Source organism: Cheilinus undulatus, linkage group 22 (assembly GCF_018320785.1).
Source record: "Cheilinus undulatus linkage group 22, ASM1832078v1, whole genome shotgun sequence".
In the NCBI taxonomy this organism is placed as follows: Eukaryota; Metazoa; Chordata; class Actinopteri; order Labriformes; family Labridae; genus Cheilinus; species Cheilinus undulatus.
The window spans coordinates 22,943,030-22,963,277 of NC_054886.1; the positions used below are offsets into that span (position 1 = coordinate 22,943,030).

General features: G+C 39.2%; 1 protein-coding gene and 1 pseudogene across 1 annotated transcript; both read left to right on the top strand.

Annotated features, from left to right (window-relative positions):
* Positions 1-4,545: 4,545 nt before the first annotated feature.
* On the top strand, positions 4,546-11,914 carry LOC121504537 (UPF0746 protein DDB_G0281095-like). Its single transcript, XM_041779403.1, has 4 exons — positions 4,546-4,742; positions 7,920-8,111; positions 8,723-9,067; positions 11,407-11,914. Exons 1-4 carry the CDS (start codon positions 4,571-4,573, stop codon positions 11,559-11,561), a joined length of 864 nt encoding a protein of 287 aa, XP_041635337.1. The 5' UTR covers positions 4,546-4,570; the 3' UTR covers positions 11,562-11,914.
* Positions 9,100-10,130, top strand: LOC121504508 (annotated as a pseudogene).
* Positions 11,915-20,248: the final 8,334 nt, after the last annotated feature.

The window sequence follows — 20,248 nt, forward strand, 5'->3', positions numbered from 1 at the left end:
ACCTTCAGTCCTCTCCAAATATAATGAAAAATATAGGTGTTTTAAAACTTTTAACTCCTTAAATTCCAGATTTTGTTAAAAGAAAAAATGCAAAAAGTGAATTATTTTACATCACATACATGCAAAACTGATTTTTATTTAGGGGTGGAATTATCTGGGCCCAGGAATGTCAAAGATTGGCATCAAGATTAATTTTTGAACAAATTTTAATATTTTCATAGTGCCCAATTGTAAAAAAGTGTGACACCCAGGTCCCTATGGATAAAAAAATACCCTCTGCCATAAAAGATATCTGCATTAATGTATAATTTCAATGTTTATTGTATGAATATTAAAGTTATTTCAGTCATCACCATTTATAATGAAAATTATTCTGTTTAAAAATTTAAACCCCTTAAATGCCAGTTTTTGTGACTAGTGCGTCATTATTTTTCAGTCCTCCTAGGGTATTTTTTCACCCTTTTGGACTTTATTTTGTGGATAACTTTGGTTATGTTGATGCATATGGCATAAATTTTGCTGAGGGTGTGTATTGTGGGATGAATTTGGGTATTTCAGGGAAAAAAAATGTTTCAAGAGTCTTTAATTCACTGTATAAAGAAATAGTCACCTGAGTTCCTAAGGGTATTTTTACCCATCTACTCCCATTATAAACACAGTTTTGGAATACACTGCCATTGCAGTTTGATTTTTTTTTTATTAGTATTATTCTTTTCAGTCCTTGATGTTGAAATCCCTTCAAATTTTTTTTTTCATTGCTTTTTATTAGGTGGTGATGTTTTTTCATATGCTGCGCTTACCCACATTATCACCAAACACCTGGATAAACCCAATAACTATGCAAGAGTTCTCTTTCTAGATTTTTCATCTGCCTTCAATACAATTCAACCAGACATTTTAATCTCTAAACTACTCCATCAGGGAGTTAACCCATATTTGATTCACTGGTATGCATCTTTCCTCATCAACAGAGTCCAGTTGGTCATGGTAAATAAAACCATCTCCTCTGCTATCACAACCAATGTCGGAGCCCCCCAGGGCTGTGTGAGTTCAGCTCTTCTCTTCACGTTATACACAGATGATTGCCGTTCATCCTCAAATAATCAATTTGTAATCAAGTATTCAGACGACACCGTCCTGCTAACACTGCTGAATAACTCAGACAACCCAGGCTTGCATCAACAGGGTGTCGACAAGGTTGTGACATGGAGCAAAAACAACGCTCTGGAAATAAACACCAAAAAAACAGAGGAAGTAGTTTTCAGCTCAAAACCCATACCTGTAGCTCCCATTGTCATTAATAATGTCTGCATAAAACAGGTGGAATCATTTAAATATTTGGGCATCATGATCGACTCAACATTATCATGGAAACATCACATTGACTTCATCTGTAAAAAGACTAAACAAAGAATATATTTCCTCCGTCGCCTCAGATCATTTGGGGCCACACAGCAGGTGCTTCTTCTGTTCTTTAACTCTGTTGTCCTTAGTGTGCTGCAGTACTGTAATGCCGTATGGTATAGCTGCCTCACAGTCACTGCAAAATCTGGACTAAGACACTTGATTAAAATCTGTTCAAAGATTGTGGGCCAACCTCTGGACGCACTGTTTGAAGCTGCCTATCACAATAACACCATGCGATTGGCTAAGAACATCATCTCCGACCCCAGCCATGTTCTAAACAAAGAATATGTACTGTTACCATCAGGGCGTCGGTACTCTGTGCCACGCTTTAATAGGGTCAGGTTCAAACAGTCCTTCATATATCAGTCCATCCTAAAGCTAAATGAGGAGCTTAATCCACAAAATCACACAAAATCAATGAGGTTGTAATTGGGTAGACGGTTTTTTGTTAATTGTCCTCGTTGAATGTTATATGTATGTCTGTGTATATCGTCCCTTGAATTGTGTATGACAGAGCTGCTGTTTTAATGCAAAACAAATTTCAGATCTTGCATCTGACAATAAAGTATTATCAATCAATCAATCAATGTATAGCTACCATTGAGAGGCCATGTCAACATTTTCACATTATCATATTATATCAAGCCCTCCGGGCTAATAAAATAAATATTTAGAACAAAACTTATTTGGGTATGTTCTAGGGATGTCATAGTGTGGTGTGAAAGTGTGTGTTGAGGAACTGATATGTGTGTGTGTATGTGTGTGAAGCCCAAACAGCCACTAAAATCATGGTCAGTACAATGTGAAATGACGAACCCTATTTTACCATGTTTGCATGATTTTTCAGATGGGTGTGGTTTGTGTGTGATTTTAGATGAACATGATTTTGTACATATACAAAGAATCACTTGTTGTCATTATAAATATATCCAAGGACAACTTTGCTGTCACAATAAAACTTCACATCATCTGGCTTGTGGTCAAGTTCGTCCAAGATCAGTTTGGCCATTTCAACAGCCAGCACAGCTCTGCACAGTTTGAGGTGAGGAATAGTGGGTTCTGGTAGAGGGACTAGCTTTGCTTTCCCAAGCACAAAGCCAACTCTGCACTGCCCATCTGCTGTAATGACTCTCAGGTAAGCTACTGCTCCTATGGCCCAGTTAGAAGCAGACACAACTCGGTGCGTGCAGCATTGGAGAGTGACAGCTGTATGTATGAGCAGGGAAGATGGAGACCACTCAAATCCTGTAGTGATTTTTCCCATGTTTCTTACTTCAAATAACTATCTGCAGGAAGTTCTGTACCCCAGTCATGAACATCCACTGAAAGTTCTCTGAGTAGTGCTCGTCCTTGAATGGTCACTGGTGTGACTAGGCCTAGTGGGTCAAAGAGGCTATTGGCAGTCGACAGAACTCCACGTCAAGTGAACGGCTTGTCTCTGACTGCTACTTTGAATGTGAAGGTGTCAGAGTCTATGTTCCAGCATAAGCCAAGACTTCTTTGTACCAGCAGAGCTTCTTCATTAGGGTCTAAATCCTTTAGACCTGCAGCCAGATCTTCTGGCTCAAAGGCTTGCATCACTGTGACACTGTTTGAGGCAATTTTATGCAGTTTCAGATTTGATTCTACCAGTGATGCTTGAGTGCACTTAAGGAGATCAGTTGCTTCCAGCTCAGTTGGAAGGGAGCTGAGCCCATCATCTACCTAAAAGTGTCTGTCAACAAAGTTGCGGGAGTCGACTCCATACTTGTGCCCGCCTTCTTGGGCAGCACTTCAAAGGCCATAGCCACTGCAGGTGAAGGGCTGTTGCCGAACATATGCACTCGCATGTTGTACTCTGTTGCCTCTTTAGTCATGTCATTATCTTTGTGCCAAAGAAATCTCAAGAAATTTCTGTGGTCTTCCCTGACCAGAAACCCAAGTAGGGAGTTATGTAGGTCAGGGCCTGAGAGCAAGATGCTGTTGAGTGAGAGGCCATCTTCTTGGGCACTTGAGTCAAAAACGCATATTTGACCTGGCTTTGGGGGTGTGCACTCCAAAAATGGGTGAGTACCAACAAGAGAGGGAGCCTCTTCTGTGTGTATGTTGTCAAGGAACTTCTCCATGAAGGTAACAAACTGTTCTTTCTGATTACCGGTAATTTATTTTCATTATATTTCTTTTTCTTGTGAAACACTTTGTAACTCTGTTTTGTAAAGTGCTCTATAAATAAAGATTATTATTATTATTATTATTATTATTATTATTACAATTTCTGCCTCCAAAACCAAATATATTGTATTTGGATTTAAGAAAATGCCTGATTTTGAATTGTGTATGTATGGCTGCCCTCTAGAAAAGGTTAAAGAATTTCAATTTTTAGGAACGATTTGATGAAAAAATTAGCTTGGCATGTCAGATCAAGAAAATTATTTAAAAATGTGAAAGTAATAAATGTTATGAGAAGTTTATGTGGTCATGACTGGAGTGCAGAGCGAGGAACCATGCACATGATTCATCAAGCATCAGATCTGTGCTTGATTATGGCTGTGTTGGCTATGGCTCTGCTGCCAAGACACTTAGAAAACCAGACAGTGTTCAAACCAAAGCTTTAAGATCATTTAGATCCTCTTCAGTTCCTGCTTTGCAGGTTGAGATGGGTGAAATATGGCTAATGAAACTGCTGAAAGCATTGCAAAATCAGCATTAAACCAAAATTCAATAAACATTAAGGTTTCGTATGGGAAAACAGAAGTAAAGTCAAAGAAGAGCTTGAGTGGGAATGGCAAGAAACTTGGGAAAGGAAAAAAAAGAGAGAGACATTATTTCAATGTTCAATTAGGAATTTTTTTTCTGGAAACCAAATTAATGTGAAGTGAAGTCACATTGTTTAAAAAATGGTCAGAAATAGGAATTTGTTGCTTATCAGTTAAAGTTTTGCTTGGCCAATGTGAGAAGCACCAACTGATTACAAAAGCATTTATTCAATATTGCATGCCACAGGGATATAGTCAAGAATATGATGAAGTGTCTAATATAGACTGATATAGTATCGTTCACCTGTGGGTGTCAGTAAAACGCCAAGATGCGTCTAAACTGACGTAAATTGTGAAAGAAGAAGAAGAAGAAGAAGAAGAAGAAGAAGAAGACACTGAGGAACTTTACTGCTGAATAAAGAACAAGAATGTTTTCACTCGATAAGGTTAGAGATGTTGTCAACGAGCAGCTAACTGCTGCAGCTGAGGAAATATGTGACGATTTTATAAGAACTGTCGTCGAGGACGAGGCAGAAATCAACCGTCAGCGCAGAATACAGGATTTCATTTGGAAACCTCACATCCGCTTACACAGAATAGGTGAGGAGATAAACTGTGCTTATATTTGTGCTCAGATATTTTGTTATTAAAACGACGTATGGGGCTCATATGTTAAATAACCAAACAATAAGTGATATGTCTAGACTGGGTCGTAATGGGCTATGGTTAGCATATATATTCTGTTGAAAGCGAATGAAACAAACCGCCAGGCTGTTTGTTTTTTTCAAACTCTGGTCAAGCTAGTCTCCACAACTTGTCGTTGTGCACGTGCAGAAAGACATTACGGCAAAGATCGCAAAACAACTGAGATCAAAGAAAACGTTGCATAGATAACAAAACGTAGATGCCACCCGGACTGCTGGCTTTCATTAGGGAGGATGCGCCACGTGACCGCCATATGCAAGAGGGGGTCTCAGCTGATGATGAATGTAAGGGCGCACTCACACTAGGCCATCCGTAACGTGCTGTATTCTAACCGTGCTGAAGCCCATTTGACCCCCTCCCCTGTCCCCCCTTTGGCCCGCATCTGGCAAGCGGTTTTAACATTTAATAGTTAAGTTTGACTATCCGGAATTAAAATTGTAGATATATGTAATTAAATTTCGCCTACTCAAAAAGAACATTTCAGATATCCAAAAATACATTCTGCCCATCCACAATTATCATTTAAGATATCTACAACGTCATTTTGACTAGGCGAAATGACGTCACTTTTGCCATTCATGTGTGTGGGGTTTCTTATTCCAGATATCCACAATGTCATTTTGGATATCCACAATGTGAATTATGGATATCTGCAAATGAATTGTAGATATCTGTAATTCTAATTCAAGATATCTCTAATTACATTTTGACTAGGCAGAATTACAATTACAGATATCTTTAATTCACATCAATTCTATACAATTCAAGATATCGACATGTCCCTTTTCGGATATCTTAAAGTAAATTTTGACAAGGCAAAATTAAATTGTAGATACCTGTAAATGGATTTTTGACTAGGCGAAATTACATTGTAGATATCTGTAAATGTAATTCTGCCTAGTCAAAATGTAATTAGAGATATCTTGGATTAGAATTTTGGCTAGGCGACGTTGCAGATATCTGTAATTACAACAAATTTGGCCCGCCTCCCACTTTGGACGGGAGCAGAGCGGGTTGTTTTTCAAATCATCAAATCTATGGAAATCTGCTCCCTATAAATGTCACATTCTAGGCCTACCTGTGTGAGCCAACGCCATGACTGCTTCTTTCTTCCTCCATTCATAGAAATAAGGAAATAAACCCACTTCTTGTTTAATTATGGCGGTGAGGGGAAATGACGTATTTCTGGATATCTAAAATAGAGCAGCGTCATTGATGGCGGCATGACATTTGCGATATCTTTAATTCACATTCTGCTTAGGCGAAATTGAATTACAGATATCTGTAATTGTCATTTGAGATGTGTGATGAGTTGAATGACGTTTTCGGTGACGTCATTGCAGATACCTCTAATTGTTATTTCGCCTAGTCAAAATTGAATTACAGATATCTTGAATCAAAATTCCGACTATTCAAAATGTAATTTCGACTAGTCAGAAAGACATTGTAGATATCTACAATTTTAATTCCGGATAGTCAAACTTAACTTTTTAATGTTAAAACAGCTTGCCATACCTGCACTCACAATGCTCAACGCATCCAGGCCTGGGCATGGATACGCGTGTCGACGTCATCACACGAAAGATCCACCGCTGGTGAGTCAGTATACATAAGTGTTGTTTTTTAGTCTGTAAAATAACAGATTTATACGATATCTGATCTGACACTGGAGTTATTTCACCTGACCTGGGATCAGTAGCTATGTTGAATATACAGAGCCCAGTGTGAAGAGAGAGGGGTTGATAGGTTTTATCCCTGCCTCTGCTCCAGCTGTCCTTAACTCTGGTCCAGCGGTGTCAGCATTCACCATATGACTTAAATATTTATGACACTAGACCAAAACTTGAGATTTTTGTGCTCATACTACGGTCTGATATGTGCACGGCTTCTCACTCTGAAGAATGTGATCAGGAAGGACTAGGTGCAGATCCAGGAATACACCTTTTTCTGCTCCTATTAATAACAGAAGTTTGAGCCTTTCTCCCTCTTATATACAGATAAATTGTAGACTTTTAAAAAAATAAAATGCTGGAGATGTTCGTAACATTTCACCCATGACGGAGTCCGTCTTTAATTCATCAACTGGCGCTAGTAAAGCATGCTGTTCTCACTGCCCAATCCAAAATATGATTGCATTCATTTTCTGCTGACCCACAAATCAACAATAAGGAGACTGTTCTTTAACTTATATGCAGGAAAATCCTCTCATTTAGATTATAAGCGTGAATTATTGTTTGTTTACTGACTGTGGATAGAGAGAGGGATGGAGAGAAATTAAAAAGAGCAGCTGTGCTGTCGTAGTTGGATTTTTCTGCTTTAAAACGATGTAAAGTCACTCAGACCAGAAGGGTGGGGCGATCAAGGAGGGCTCAAAACACTGCGTCATCAGCTCTAGACCCCTTCAAACGGGTAGCTCGGTTGTGGTGGAAAATAGGGCTGAATGATTTGGGAAAATAATCTATTGCGTCCCCCCCAATATTGCGATTGCGATTTGATATGCAATTATTTGTTTAGTTCCTCACCTCATGTATTTTCCAAAAAACACAAGAAATATATCATTCTATATTCTAACCACCACAATATAAGGGTAAGCAAGAGCTGAACAATTAAAAAAAAAAAATCTAATTGTGATGATTTTGACTCGTATTGCAAATTTAAGATGAATTTTAGTATTGAAAGGAGGGTGGTAATTTTTTATTTAATTGTTATATTTAATTAGAAAAATGTACAGAAATGAAGAAGTAGATTTTTTAGTAGACTATTCCAAAAGAATGGCACATGAATAATTGCATGATATGTTATGCACAACATCTCTGCTGCTGCAAAAAAAGTTTTAAACTGGCATTTTGTCACAAATTTAAGGTTAAAGAAATTTTGCAGCTTCTGCGGTTTGAAAATTGCAGCAGGCTATATTGCGATTTAATCTAATTTGCGATTAATTGCCCAGCCCTAGTGGAAAAGCAACCGGGCTGCCATGCTGAGTTGAGCCGCAGTGTAATGGAAAAGCAGTCCTATACTGACACTAATGACATGTTTCCTCCCCCTGACTTTGTTTGGTTTTTGTATCTCTAGACGTCCCGCAGCAACATGTGTGTAAGGAGGAGGAGGAGGTTGAAGCTGAGCAGCAGTTCTGTCACCAGGAGAGGAAGTCCAGTCTGGACCAGGAGGATCCAGAGCCTCCACAGATGAAAGAGGAGCAGGAGGAAGAGCAGCTCAAACAGGAGGAGACTGATGCATTGATTTTGACTCCTACTCAGGAGGAAGGTGAGCAGAGTGAAGCAGATGGACAAAATGAACATCAGCTCCTTTCTCACAACTCTCATGTTGCCGAGAATCAAGATCTTAGTCTTAGACGGAAAAAGTCTTTGGTTTTAGTCACTTCATAGTCATTTTAATTCCTCATAGTTTTAGTCAATTAACACCCACAAACATTTTAGTCCAGTCTTGGTCATTAAGAGGTCTTTACATTTTAGTATTTACTTTAAAAAGAAAAAAAAAAAAACAGTTATTTTCTTCTAACTATTTTCATTATCCAAATTGTAAAATGAATATAACTGTAAACACTAATATTAATGCCCTATTTAAGATTGTTTAACTTTAATATATACTGAAGATAACACTGATGTAGCTTGAATGCCTTCTTAAAGTGTTTTGAGCAGTCAGATGACTATAAAGGTGATATACAAGGTCAAGTCAATTTAAGAGTCCAGAACAAAGATTGTAGTCTATGTGACAGAAACAATACCTACTTTTACACACAGTCTGGGAGTTTTTAAAGCCCTTAGTCTCCAAAAATCAGTTTTATAATACATACTGGCGCTGTTTGTCCTGTACATTCAATTTGTTTTGTCATTGTTTTGTTTTTGTGTCTCCAGACGTCCTGCAGCAACATGTGTGTAAGGAGGAGGAGGTTGAACCTGAGCAGCAGCTCTGCCACCAGGAGAGGAAGTCCAGTCTGGACCAGGAGGATCCAGAGCCTCCACAGATTAAAGAGGAGCAGGAGGAAGAGCAGCTCAAACAGGAGGAGACTGACACATTGATATTGACTCCCACTCAGGAGGAAAGTGAGCAGAGTGAAGCAGATGGACAAAACGAACACCAGTTCCTTTCTCACAACTCTCATGTTGCTGAGAATCAAGATCCCAAAGAGAACAAGCAGAAAGCCTCAGAGATGACTGTAAAATCAAAACCAAGACAAGAGACAGAAAGAAAACACACAGGTGAGAATTTCAAACAGCACATTCTTACTCACACAGGTACAAAGCCGTACACCTGTGGTACCTGTGGAAAATCATTCACACATAAATGTAGTTTGTATTTGCACTTAAGGATCCATACAGGTGAAAAACCATATACCTGCACAACGTGCAACAGATGTTTTAGACATAAAAGTGCATTGACAGTCCACATGAGAACTCACACAGGTGAGAAGCCTTTCTCCTGCAGCACCTGTGGAAAAAGATTAATTAATGGGTCACATTTGAATCAGCACATTCTTACCCACACAGGAACAAAGTCATACACCTGTAATACCTGTGGGAAATCATTCACACAGAAATGTGATTTGGATAGGCACTTAAATATCCATACAGGTGAAAAACCACATACCTGCACAGCATGCAACAAAACTTTTAGACTAAAAAGTACATTGGCTATCCACATTAGATCGCACACAGGTGAGAAGCCTTTCTCCTGCAGCACCTGTGGAAAACAATTCAGTACGGCGTCAGATTTGAATAAGCACATTCGTACTCACACAGGTACAAAGCCGTATACCTGTGGTATTTGTTGGAAATCATTCACACTTAAATGTAGTTTGGACAGGCACTTAAAGATTCATACAGGTGAAAAACCATATACCTGCACAATGTGCAACAGATGTTTTAGACATAAAAGTGCATTGACAGTCCACATGAGAACTCACACAGGGGAGAATCCTTTCTCTTGCAGCACCTGTGGAAAACAATTCAGTACGGCGTCAAATTTGAATACGCACATTCATACTCACACAGGTACAAAGCCATACACCTGTGGTACCTGTGGGAAATCATTCAGACTTAAATGTAGTTTGGATAGGCACTTAAGGATCCATACAGGTGAAAAACCACATACCTATTTAAGTGCAACAAATCTTTTAGGCTAAAATGTGTTTTGCCAGTCCACATGAGAACTCACAAGGGTGAGAATCCTCACTCCTGTAACACCTGTGGAAAAAGATTCTTTTGTTGGTCACAGATTGATTTCAGTGATCCAAAGAGCCCTGAGATACAATCCCATCCATGAGTTTATTTGACAGTCAAAAAGATGAATGTTAATGACACTCAAATCCAATTTGCATGATAATTTGGTAGCAGTGAATGTTCACCTTTGGCTGGTACACAGCTATATGCTGACAAGTTGGAGAGAAACAGAAACTGTGCTTGTGCTTTAAACTTTCATTTTTAATGTAAATTATGATTCATTATTTTGATTCATTGTTATACTATTTTTAATAACAAGCAAAGGAAGTGAAAGTGTGTCATCATAGATTTATTACTAATGCTTCCTCTACTACAGGGGTGTCCAAAGTTTTTTATTTACACTGAGGGCCACATACAGAAATATTTCAGACCAGTGGGGCCACTTTCATGTTTCTTGTCTTGAGGATATTTAAATTACCGTATTATCCAGACTAAAAGTTGCTCCGGAGTATAAGTCACATCAGTCAAAAAATGCATCATGAAGAGGAAAAAAACATATATAGGTCGCACTGGACTATAAGTCGCGCTTATTTAGTGTGTTCCTACACTCCGTTGTCCGTGCTCTGATAGAGAGGTGGTTGCACTGCATGAAGTGGTAACACCAAGAAAGGCCCGCCTGCAAAGTCATTTATATTTATCTCCATGGCAACTACCAGGGCGTGGAGACTTAACTGCACTGTTGACAGTCCTCTCCCGGCACTCGTTCCTCCAGCTCTGGCCATCTTGCTTTCAGCCCGGGATTAGCTTTCTTTGTTTTCTTCATTACAGTAAAAGTAACCTCTGCTTTTCGCCAATCCCTCAGAAGTTTCTCACTCACTCCAGGAGCAGCATATAGTTGTCACAAGCCTAGAGCGCCCTCTAGCGGCTATAGACGGTAATGTTCATGTCAGTCAGCATGAATTAACATGTAAAAACATGTTAGATTATATATATTTTGATATATAAGTCGCTCTTGACTATAAGTCGCAGGACCAGCCAAACTATGAAAAAAAGTGCGACTTATAGTCTGGAAAATACGGTAGTAAGACCAATGCAATGTAAGTTAATATATATTTAGTGATTGAATACACCTAAATGGCTTGTTAATGGCTGATGAGGCAAACAGACCTTTTCAGGATGTGGGGGAGCCAATCAGCAACAATGGATTTAACAGAGGCAGCGATAGGCAAGGGTGGAAAGAAATGTTGAAAGTGGCAAAAACAGTCAGAGAAAAAGTGATGGATAGGGGTTTAGACAAAAATATTACAGTTATATAAAAATGTTCACTGATGGCTGCAAAAGTGAACAAGAATGCGTGGGTATTTGTGTATTTATTCCAGAGTTGGGGGCAGTCATCGTTGGTTTGCAGTGGGTGGAGGAGGTCCGGCCAGACCGGGTGGTGGTGTGCACTGATTCAGCAGCAACTCTAGAAGCATTCAATCAACAAAATCAAGCAGAGAAGACTCTCTCATGGAGCTACAACATAGCCTGCTAAGACTTCACAGAGGTGGTGTGGATGTACAGTTCTGTTGAGTACCAGCACATGAGGGGTTGAAGGGTAAAGAGATGGCGGATAAATTAGCTAAAGAGTCACAGAGAAATGAGAATAGAAGCAAAGGAGAGACCTAACAGAGTTAGTTGGAACTTCAGTTATTCACAAAGCAGCTCAGTCAACAGTGCCACTTAAGAAAAATCCCAAATCTCCAATACTTGTTCCCTTTTTTCCTCCACACCTTAAAATGCTGAATTATTTTATTTGTTATTAGTTGTAGAGCATTTATCAGGACCTACAATCTGGCTTACTCTCCTTTCCTGAGCCATGAAGAGATTTTCCTTTTTCTAATGGCAGGCTTAATGAGTGAGTTCATGGAACGGATGTTGGAAAACGGATCCATTAATGCATTTAGTAAAATATGAATATCTAAAGATATATATATATATATATATATATATACACATATATATATATACATATATATATACATATATATTAACTATATATATCAACTATATATCTTTAGATATATAGTTTATAACTCCCCTCTTTCTTCTTTTAGGGTGTTCATGCTTGCATAATAAAATTAGTTTATTTCTGCCAGTCACTAATATTTCTCTGTCTATGCCAGTGGCACTCAGCCTTATTCTACCTAAGAATCTTATTGTCTCAGAATACTTTAGCCAGAGCCACATTCCAAAACCGGTGATGTAAGGAAGATCTATAGATCAGCTGATCTATAGTTGAAATAAAATGAAACGGTGAATTGGCAGATTATTCTGTAATTAAATGGGGTGCAACAGACCACATAAAAATCTTTATAGTGTTAGAGGAAGGGACCAGGAGGATCCAGAGCCTCCACAGATTAAAGAAGAGCAGGAGGAAGAGCAGCTCAAACAGGAGGAGACTGATGCATTGATTTTGACTCCTACTCAGGAGGAAGGTGAGCAGAGTGAATCAGATGGACAAAATGAACATCAGCTCCTTTCTCACAATTCTCATGTTGCTAAGAATCAAGATCTTAGTCTTCGATGAAAAAAGTCTTTGGTTTTAGTCACTTCATAGTCATTTTAGTCATGCAAAAGTACTGGTTTCAAAACTACTAAAAGTATAAAAGTAAAAGTAATGTGAGGGGGAAAAATGCCATTAAGGACAAAAGCTGAGGCTGCACCACAGGGGCTTATAGTGCACTACCCCACCTCCCCAAAAAAAACATTTTTTCTAAAGGCCATAATGACTATAATGTTATAATAAAATGTTAATGTTGAAAAATTTGGGATGCACCTGTTTCAGCTGCATTTATGCCCATTGAAACTTAACGCATTTTAGTACAATGGGCATAATACATACAAGAACCATATATGTGTACTACTGAGCATTAACATTTGTTTCATGGAGCAGACGATATGATGACTAGTTGCCTATAAGTATTGGTCGTCCTGGCTACCAACCTCCTCGCTGGTGCTTGGCTGGGACATTTCGCTTGAGTTCTCTTGAGTCTCTGCTACATACGTCTAGGCTACTACTAGGCTACATACGTCTGCTATTTCCTTGCTGGAGTGTGACCTGATTTGTGTCGTGCCCAGGTGCGATGGATCGCATACAAATAGGGTGTCAGAATGGTATTACGTTTATGCTTCTCATCCAACCACAGTCAAATTCACTCTATCCAGATGGCGCGATTTATCTGGATAGGTTTTTGGCTTTTTTATTTGTGTTTTTTTGAACAATGACAAGCCAGAATGAAAACAAGCTGAAATGAAATAGGAGTAACGGGGCTATTTTTTACATGTAAGGAGCAGAAAGTACAGATAATTGCTTGAAAATGTAAAGTGTAGAGGTAAAAAGTCAGCTGAAAAATAATTACTCCAGTAAAGTATAGATACCCAAAATTTCTACTTAAGTAAGGGAACAGGTATTTGTACGTAGTTACTTGACACTTCTGTCTATACATTAAGCAGAGAGTAACGTAATACTGTGGTGCATTCGGTCATTAGTTTCATGACTTTTTTTGACTGTAATTATTGTTAGGGGGGCTGAGGAACATTTTAGGGTGGCTTCAGCCCCCTAAAAACGGCCTAACGATGTCACTGCACAGGAATATTCTCAAGAATATGAGGGAGTGTCTAATATAGACTGATATAACATCATTAAAATGCCAAGATGTGTTCTAAACTGCCGGAAAGAAGAAGATTTTTGATTTTTAACAAATACTTAATTTACACAATAAAATTTTTAACAGGCAGACATTTAAGGTTTACATTACTTCAACACAAAGAAACTTAGTTGGGACAGTTTTGAAATTTTAGTTCTTCACTGGACACTTTGCACAGAATGTTTTCATACCCTCACATCTCCATAAACTTATCCATATTTCCTGTGGCCCTGTGGAAGCAAAACTCCAGCCACAGCCTGGCTTTATTGTTGCACTTCCGCAGGGCCGCAGAATCAAGTTAAGGTCCAGCCTGCAGTCCGACTCTCCGAGTGAGGTAGATTGACATTTTGGCCTCTCCAATTAAAAAGTGCAAAAGTTGGCACTTAAATTTGTTTCTTTGTTGTACCGTACCCCATAGATAAAAACAGAACTGGTAAAAACAAACCTTAAAAGATTAAAAACCCCTGTTAAAAATCTAAAAAAAACGGTTAGTCTGTTGCACTCAGTAAAAATGTGGAAAACATTCTCAGACAGACCACAGAAAGGACACTTATTTAAAACAGTGGGATTTATAACAGATATAAAAGCATTTGTGGTAATAGCACCGTGTAAAATTCTCCACTGAAGGTCACCGGTACGTTTTTTTAAAGGAGGCTCATACAGGGTCCTCCACTGTGGGGTCTGTCCTCAGAGTCTGTTGGTCCACACACATGCAGCTCTGTTGTTCAGTTTTGTTTTGTGGATTGTTTTTATGATGTTCATGTAAAGGGCCTTTTTATCCTTGCTGTGCAAGGTCAGTTTTCTGCTGTTCTCCCTCTCAGGAGGGGTCCATCCCAGTCATCAAACTGAGGGCTCAGGTGAATGGCAGGGAAAATGTCCATGGGGTCTGGTTGGACCCTTCCTTCATTGTATTGTAGTATTAGGTTCCTCTCCTGCACTGAGAGCCAAGGTGGAAACAAAAATTACATACAGGAATAAAAGCAGAATTTCAATCACTGAGATGCTTCTTCTTAGCTAGAAAGATGAAATGACAAACATTCTGGATTTCCACTGCTCATGGTAACACATTTGTGATTTTTGAAATGCACTAGATTTATGATACTTTGATTACAAACATTTGAACTAAAAGGAACCACTGAATTATTTCTCCCCTGTGTGGACACTTGAGTGTTTCTTTGGATTTCCTCATTCAGAAAATCTTTTACTACAAACTGAACAACTAAATGGTTTCTCCTTTGTATGGACTCTCAGGTATTTCTCAAGATGTCCTTGTTAAAAAAAAAATCTTTTACCACAAACTGAACAGCTAAATTGTTTCTCCTTTGTGTGGACTCTCAGGTATTTCTCAAGATGTCCTTGTTTAAAAAAAAAAAATCTTTTACCACAAACTGAACAGCTAAATGGTTTCTCCCGTGTGGACACTTGAGTGTCTCTTTAGTCTTTCTCGTTCAGAAAATCTTTAACCACAAACTGAACAGCTAAATGGTTTCTCCTTTGTATGGACGCTCAGGTGTTTCTTTATATGTCCTTGTTCAAAAAAAAAAAAAATCTTTTACCACAAACTGAACAGCTAAATGGTTTCTCCCCTGTGTGGACACTTAATTGTTTCTTTAGTCTTCTCGTTCAGAAAATCTTTTAAATCTTTTACCACAAACTGAACAGCTAAATGGTTTCTCCCTTGTGTGGACACTCAGTTGTCTCGTTAGACTTTCTCATTCAGAAAATCTTTTACCACAAATTGAACAGCTAAATGGATTCTCCTTTGTGTGGACTCTCAGGTGTTTCTAAGATGTCTTTGTTAAAAAAAAAAATCTTTTACCACAAACTGAACAGCTAAATGGTTACTCCTCTGTGTGGACACTTAATTGTTTCTTTAGTCTTTTTCGTTCAGACAATATTTTACCACAAACTGAACAGCTAAATGGTTTCTCCCCTGTTTGGACTCTCAGGTGTTTCTTTACATGTCCTTGTTAAAAAAGAAAAAATTCTTTTACCACAAACTGAACAGCTAAATGGTTTCTCTCCTGTGTGGACTCTCAGGTGTTTCTTTACATGTCCTTGTTAAAAAAGAAAAAATTATTTTACCACAAACTGAACAGCTAAATTGTTTCTCTCCTGTGTGGACTCTCAGGTGTTTCTTTACATGTCCTTGTTAAAAAAAAAAATCTTTTGCCACAAACTGAACAGCTAAATGGTTTCTCCCCTGTGTGGACACTTTATTGTTTCTTTAGTCGTTTTCGTTCAGAAAATATTTTACCACAAAATGAACGGCTAAATGGTTTCTCCCCTGTGTGGACTCTCAGGTGTTTCTTTAGATGTCCTTGTTAAAAAAAAATACAAAAAAAATCTTTTACCACAAACTGAACAGCTAAATGGTTTCTCCTCTGTGTGGACACTTAATTGTTTCTTTAGTCTTTTTCGTTCAGAAAATATTTTACCACAAACTGAACAGCTAAATGGTTTCTCCCCTGTGTGGACTCTCAGGTGTTTCTTTACATGTCCTTGTTTAAAAAGAATCTTTTACCACAAACTGAACAGCTAAATGGTTTCTCCCCTGCGTGGCTACTTAAAGGTTTCTTTAGTCTTTCGCGTTCAGAAAATCTTTTACCACAAACTGAACGGCTAAATGGTTTCTCCCCTGTGTGGACACTTAATGGTTTCTGTAGACAGTCTTGTTGAGAAAATCTTTTACCACAAACTGAATAACTTAATAATCTCTCCTGGCAGACTCATTTCTGAGGTCCTAGAAAACTCACAGATGTTTCCTTGATATTTCATTCAAGATGTAGCTGGTTTTAGAGACAGAGATTCCACCACGCAGAAATAAGATCCTCTCATCAAAAATATGCATATTACAGTTATAACTTAATAGGGAACGCAGCTATAACCATGAAGAAAATTTTCATCACCAAAAGTTCCTTTATTACAAGACAAAGGTGACATCTGTTAAGGTGTCAAACTTTCCATTTTTCATCATTACATAATTTGTTGATGAAGCATTAGTGGGATCATTGACCTCAGTCACATTCACATCACATGACTGATGAACCAACTGCCTCAACCTCCTAAGACTTGAGCCTTTGTTTGGAGTGCATTCTAGGTTTCTTGCTCTTGTTTGGGATCAGTAAAACCTGGTAAGCAAGAAACCAAAGCCTTGTCTTTGAACAGGAAGTAGTTTTCACCAAAAATTATGTCTGCAAATGACGACAACAGGCCTATCTTACTGTCCAATGCATAAAATTTGGATTTCTTTATTCTTTTTCATTTATATTTTTATACATTTTGAGTATGTTTTTGCCAGTTGGTAGGGGGCCATTCAGTCAGTAAGAAATGCTGTCAGTCAGGAAAAGACATAGTCTTGTCCCTTTTCTTGTATTGGACCACAAGAGCTTCACAATGAGTGGACTAAGGCTGGAGTCAGCGCATCAAGAGCCACTACGCACAGGCAAATCCTAGACATGGGCTACAATTGTGGCATTTCTCGTGTCAAGCCACTCCTGAAACAGACACAACGTCAGAAGCGTCTTTCCTGGGCTGTGGAGAAAAAGACCTGGACTGTTGCTCAGTGGTCCAAAGTCCTCTTCTCAGATGAAAGTACATTTTGCATGTCATTTGGACATCAAGGTCCCAGAGTCTGGAGGAAGAGTGGAGAGGCACAGAATCCACATTGCTTGAAGTCCAGTGTGAAGTTTCCACAGTCAGTGATGATTTGGGCTGCCATGGCGTCTGCTGGTGTTGGTCCACTGTGTTTTCTGAAGTCCACAGTCAATTCAGCCATCTACCAGGACATTTTAGAGCACCTCATGCTTCCTTCTGCTGACAACCTTTATGGAGATGCTGATTTCATTTTCCAGCAGGACCTGGTACCTGCCCACACTGCCAAAGGTACCAAAAGCTGGTTCAATGACCATGGTGTTACTGTGCTTGATTGGCCAGCAAACTGGCCTGACCTGAACCCCACAGAGAATCTATGGGGTATTGTCAAGAGGAAGATGAGAGACACCAGACCCAACAATGCAGATGACCTGAAGGCCACTATCAAAGCAACCTGAGCAGTGCCACAGGCTGATCGCCTCCATGCCACGCAGCATTGATGCAGTAATTCATTCAAAAGGAGGCCCAACCAAGTATTGGGTGCATAGAAATGAACATACTTTTCAGCAGCCTGACATTTCTGTTTAAAATATCCTTTTAATTGATCTTGTGTAATATTCTATATAATAATTAGTATGATATTCTAATTTTTTGAGATGCACCCGTACCTTATGTAATAATAAACACCTAAGTGTTGAGTTTACACCTGTAACCCTGTTATGTGTGTTTCTAAAATTCCAAAAGGCAAATAGCATAACAGAATTTCAAATAGGACATATCATCTATACTCTGATCAATTCCTTCCTGACTCACTCTGTGTTCTGCTCTCTCTTCCTCCTCTAATCTTCTTTCATTTCTCTCCTTTCTCTCTCTGCTCCACTCTTTTACTCCTGGATGGAAGTTTGCTCCACTGAAAGAGGAAAATATAAAAAAGGAGTTTTAGATTTATAACTAGTATACAACTATTAGAAGATCAAGTTTTATATGTATCTTTGTCACATAAATTGTTTCCCATGATTGGAGTCAGTTAGGTCAGACTAAACAATCCTAACACAAAATCAAACCATCTGTTAGAGTCTTAAAGCCACTTAATATTTTTTTGTATAAGATACAAGTTAACCTTCCTACCCTTTATTAATTGTTAAATGGAGTACCCTAGCACACAAAAAATGCACCAATAATGACTGCCATAGAAATATTAACTAATTACACATTATTCCAATTTTTAATGGAAACCGTTAGTAGCTTTAGTCCTCACCATACATAAAAAATATTCCTTGTGTTTCTGAAATTTAACCTCTAAAATGCAAGTTTTTATGATTAGAGCTGGGTTTCAAAATGAGACCAAGAAACACAAAAAGTGAATAAGTTTCCATTCCATACACGGAAAATAGATTTTTTGGGGGGGGGGGGGGGGATTATCAGAGCCTGGGAGTGTCTGGTGCCGCTCCGCCGACTCCTCTACTGCGCGATGCTTCGTGCTGAGAAGGAACACGTTTTCTGGGCCTTTTATGGTTCTAATAAGAGAGAGTCCAAAAAAACTCAGGTTTTAAAGGGTTTTTTCCAGCAGATGTGGAGGCAGCTCCGCCCCTCTGTCAGCTCCAGCACAACTCTCTTCCCCTGCAGCCTCCCTCCTGTGTACCGGTGTCAGCAGCTTTACTCATCCACCCAGCAAGCCTCTTTCCCGGCTGCCTCTCTCGCGGAGTCTTCGGTGTCAGCAGCTTCATCCATCAGCCCGTCCGTCAGCTCCAGCATGCCCCTCTGCTGCCTCTCTGGCCGGCTTACCCAGGAAGTGCTGCACACCCCATGCCGTAGAGACCTCTCACAGAGCCCACAGCTTCACCCTGTCTTTGGTTGCTCTTGCAGGGGTGTTTGAAGCCACAGCGCCCGCGAAATGCGACCAGGTTGATACATGCTCTCCCGGGGTTGAATGCTGGAGGGAGTCGGCACACCCACCAGTCCTAAATGTCCTGGAAGGGGGCTAGCTTGCCCGGTCTGCCGGTCATCGAACCAGATCATGCGGCTTTACGCACGTGGTTGCCCTGAAGAGCCTGCCTAACACCTGTGTTAACAAAGCCAGATGTGCGTCTTTTGTTTTAGAACAACTGTTGTTAAATCTTTGAGGTTTTGCAGGATACTCCCTTTAATTGATGTGGGAGCTTTTAACTTCTTGCACATCAATCAATTCTTATGAAATTAACTTCAGGCAACAGTACGTTTGTAGCATCCTCCTCTATCCAACACATACGCACAAACCCGGCACAAACAAACGTGTGTCATCCGAAGTATCAGGAAGAGCTTTGTACTCATGCACGCTCGCATACACACATGTGCGCGCACACCAACCAACACACATGCCTACACCCCCACCCCCATCAGCACAGACACACAAACACCCACACACTTTCTGTGCTGCACTGGCATGCGTTTCTCTGTAAGGACAGCATTTTGGATGGACGCGCACACACAAATACACACAAATATTTCTCAGCACGTATATGCAAATCACACTATGATATCCCTAAAATAACCCAAATAGTTTTCCTTCTGAATATTTATTGAACTGGCCTTACAGACGCGAAAACATAAGCAACCATGCAAGGTTTTCTGGCTCATGTTTAAGAGCCACCTACCATATATGGAAAAATAGCGTCACCTAGTGGAAAACAATAAAAACTAAAATTCCAGTCCCTTTCTAACATGGATCCATGGAAAACCTGAAAAATAAAACAAAATCATGCTGCAAATACAGTGCAATAAAAAATGTGTTTAATATGGAAGCAGATGGCACAAAAATGTGACTAAAGAGACCTGGTGTGACAATTTAGTTTTGTGCAGTGAATGAAAGGATTTTTAAAAAATCATGAAATTTTAAATTTCAGCCCAAAACACACATATGGAGAATTTTTTTTAATGCCAATTGCATCAACACAACCAA

Excerpts from the sequence above, each read along its gene's own strand:
- LOC121504537 (XM_041779403.1), top strand. The coding sequence starts at position 4,571 with ATGTTTTCACTCGATAAGGTTAGAGATGTTGTCAACGAGCAGCTAACT. Across the intron at positions 8,112-8,722 it reads GACTCCTACTCAGGAGGAAG|ACGTCCTGCAGCAACATGTG; the intron begins GTGAGCAGAGTG and ends TTGTGTCTCCAG. Across the intron at positions 9,068-11,406 it reads GACAGAAAGAAAACACACAG|AGTTGGGGGCAGTCATCGTT; the intron begins GTGAGAATTTCA and ends TATTTATTCCAG.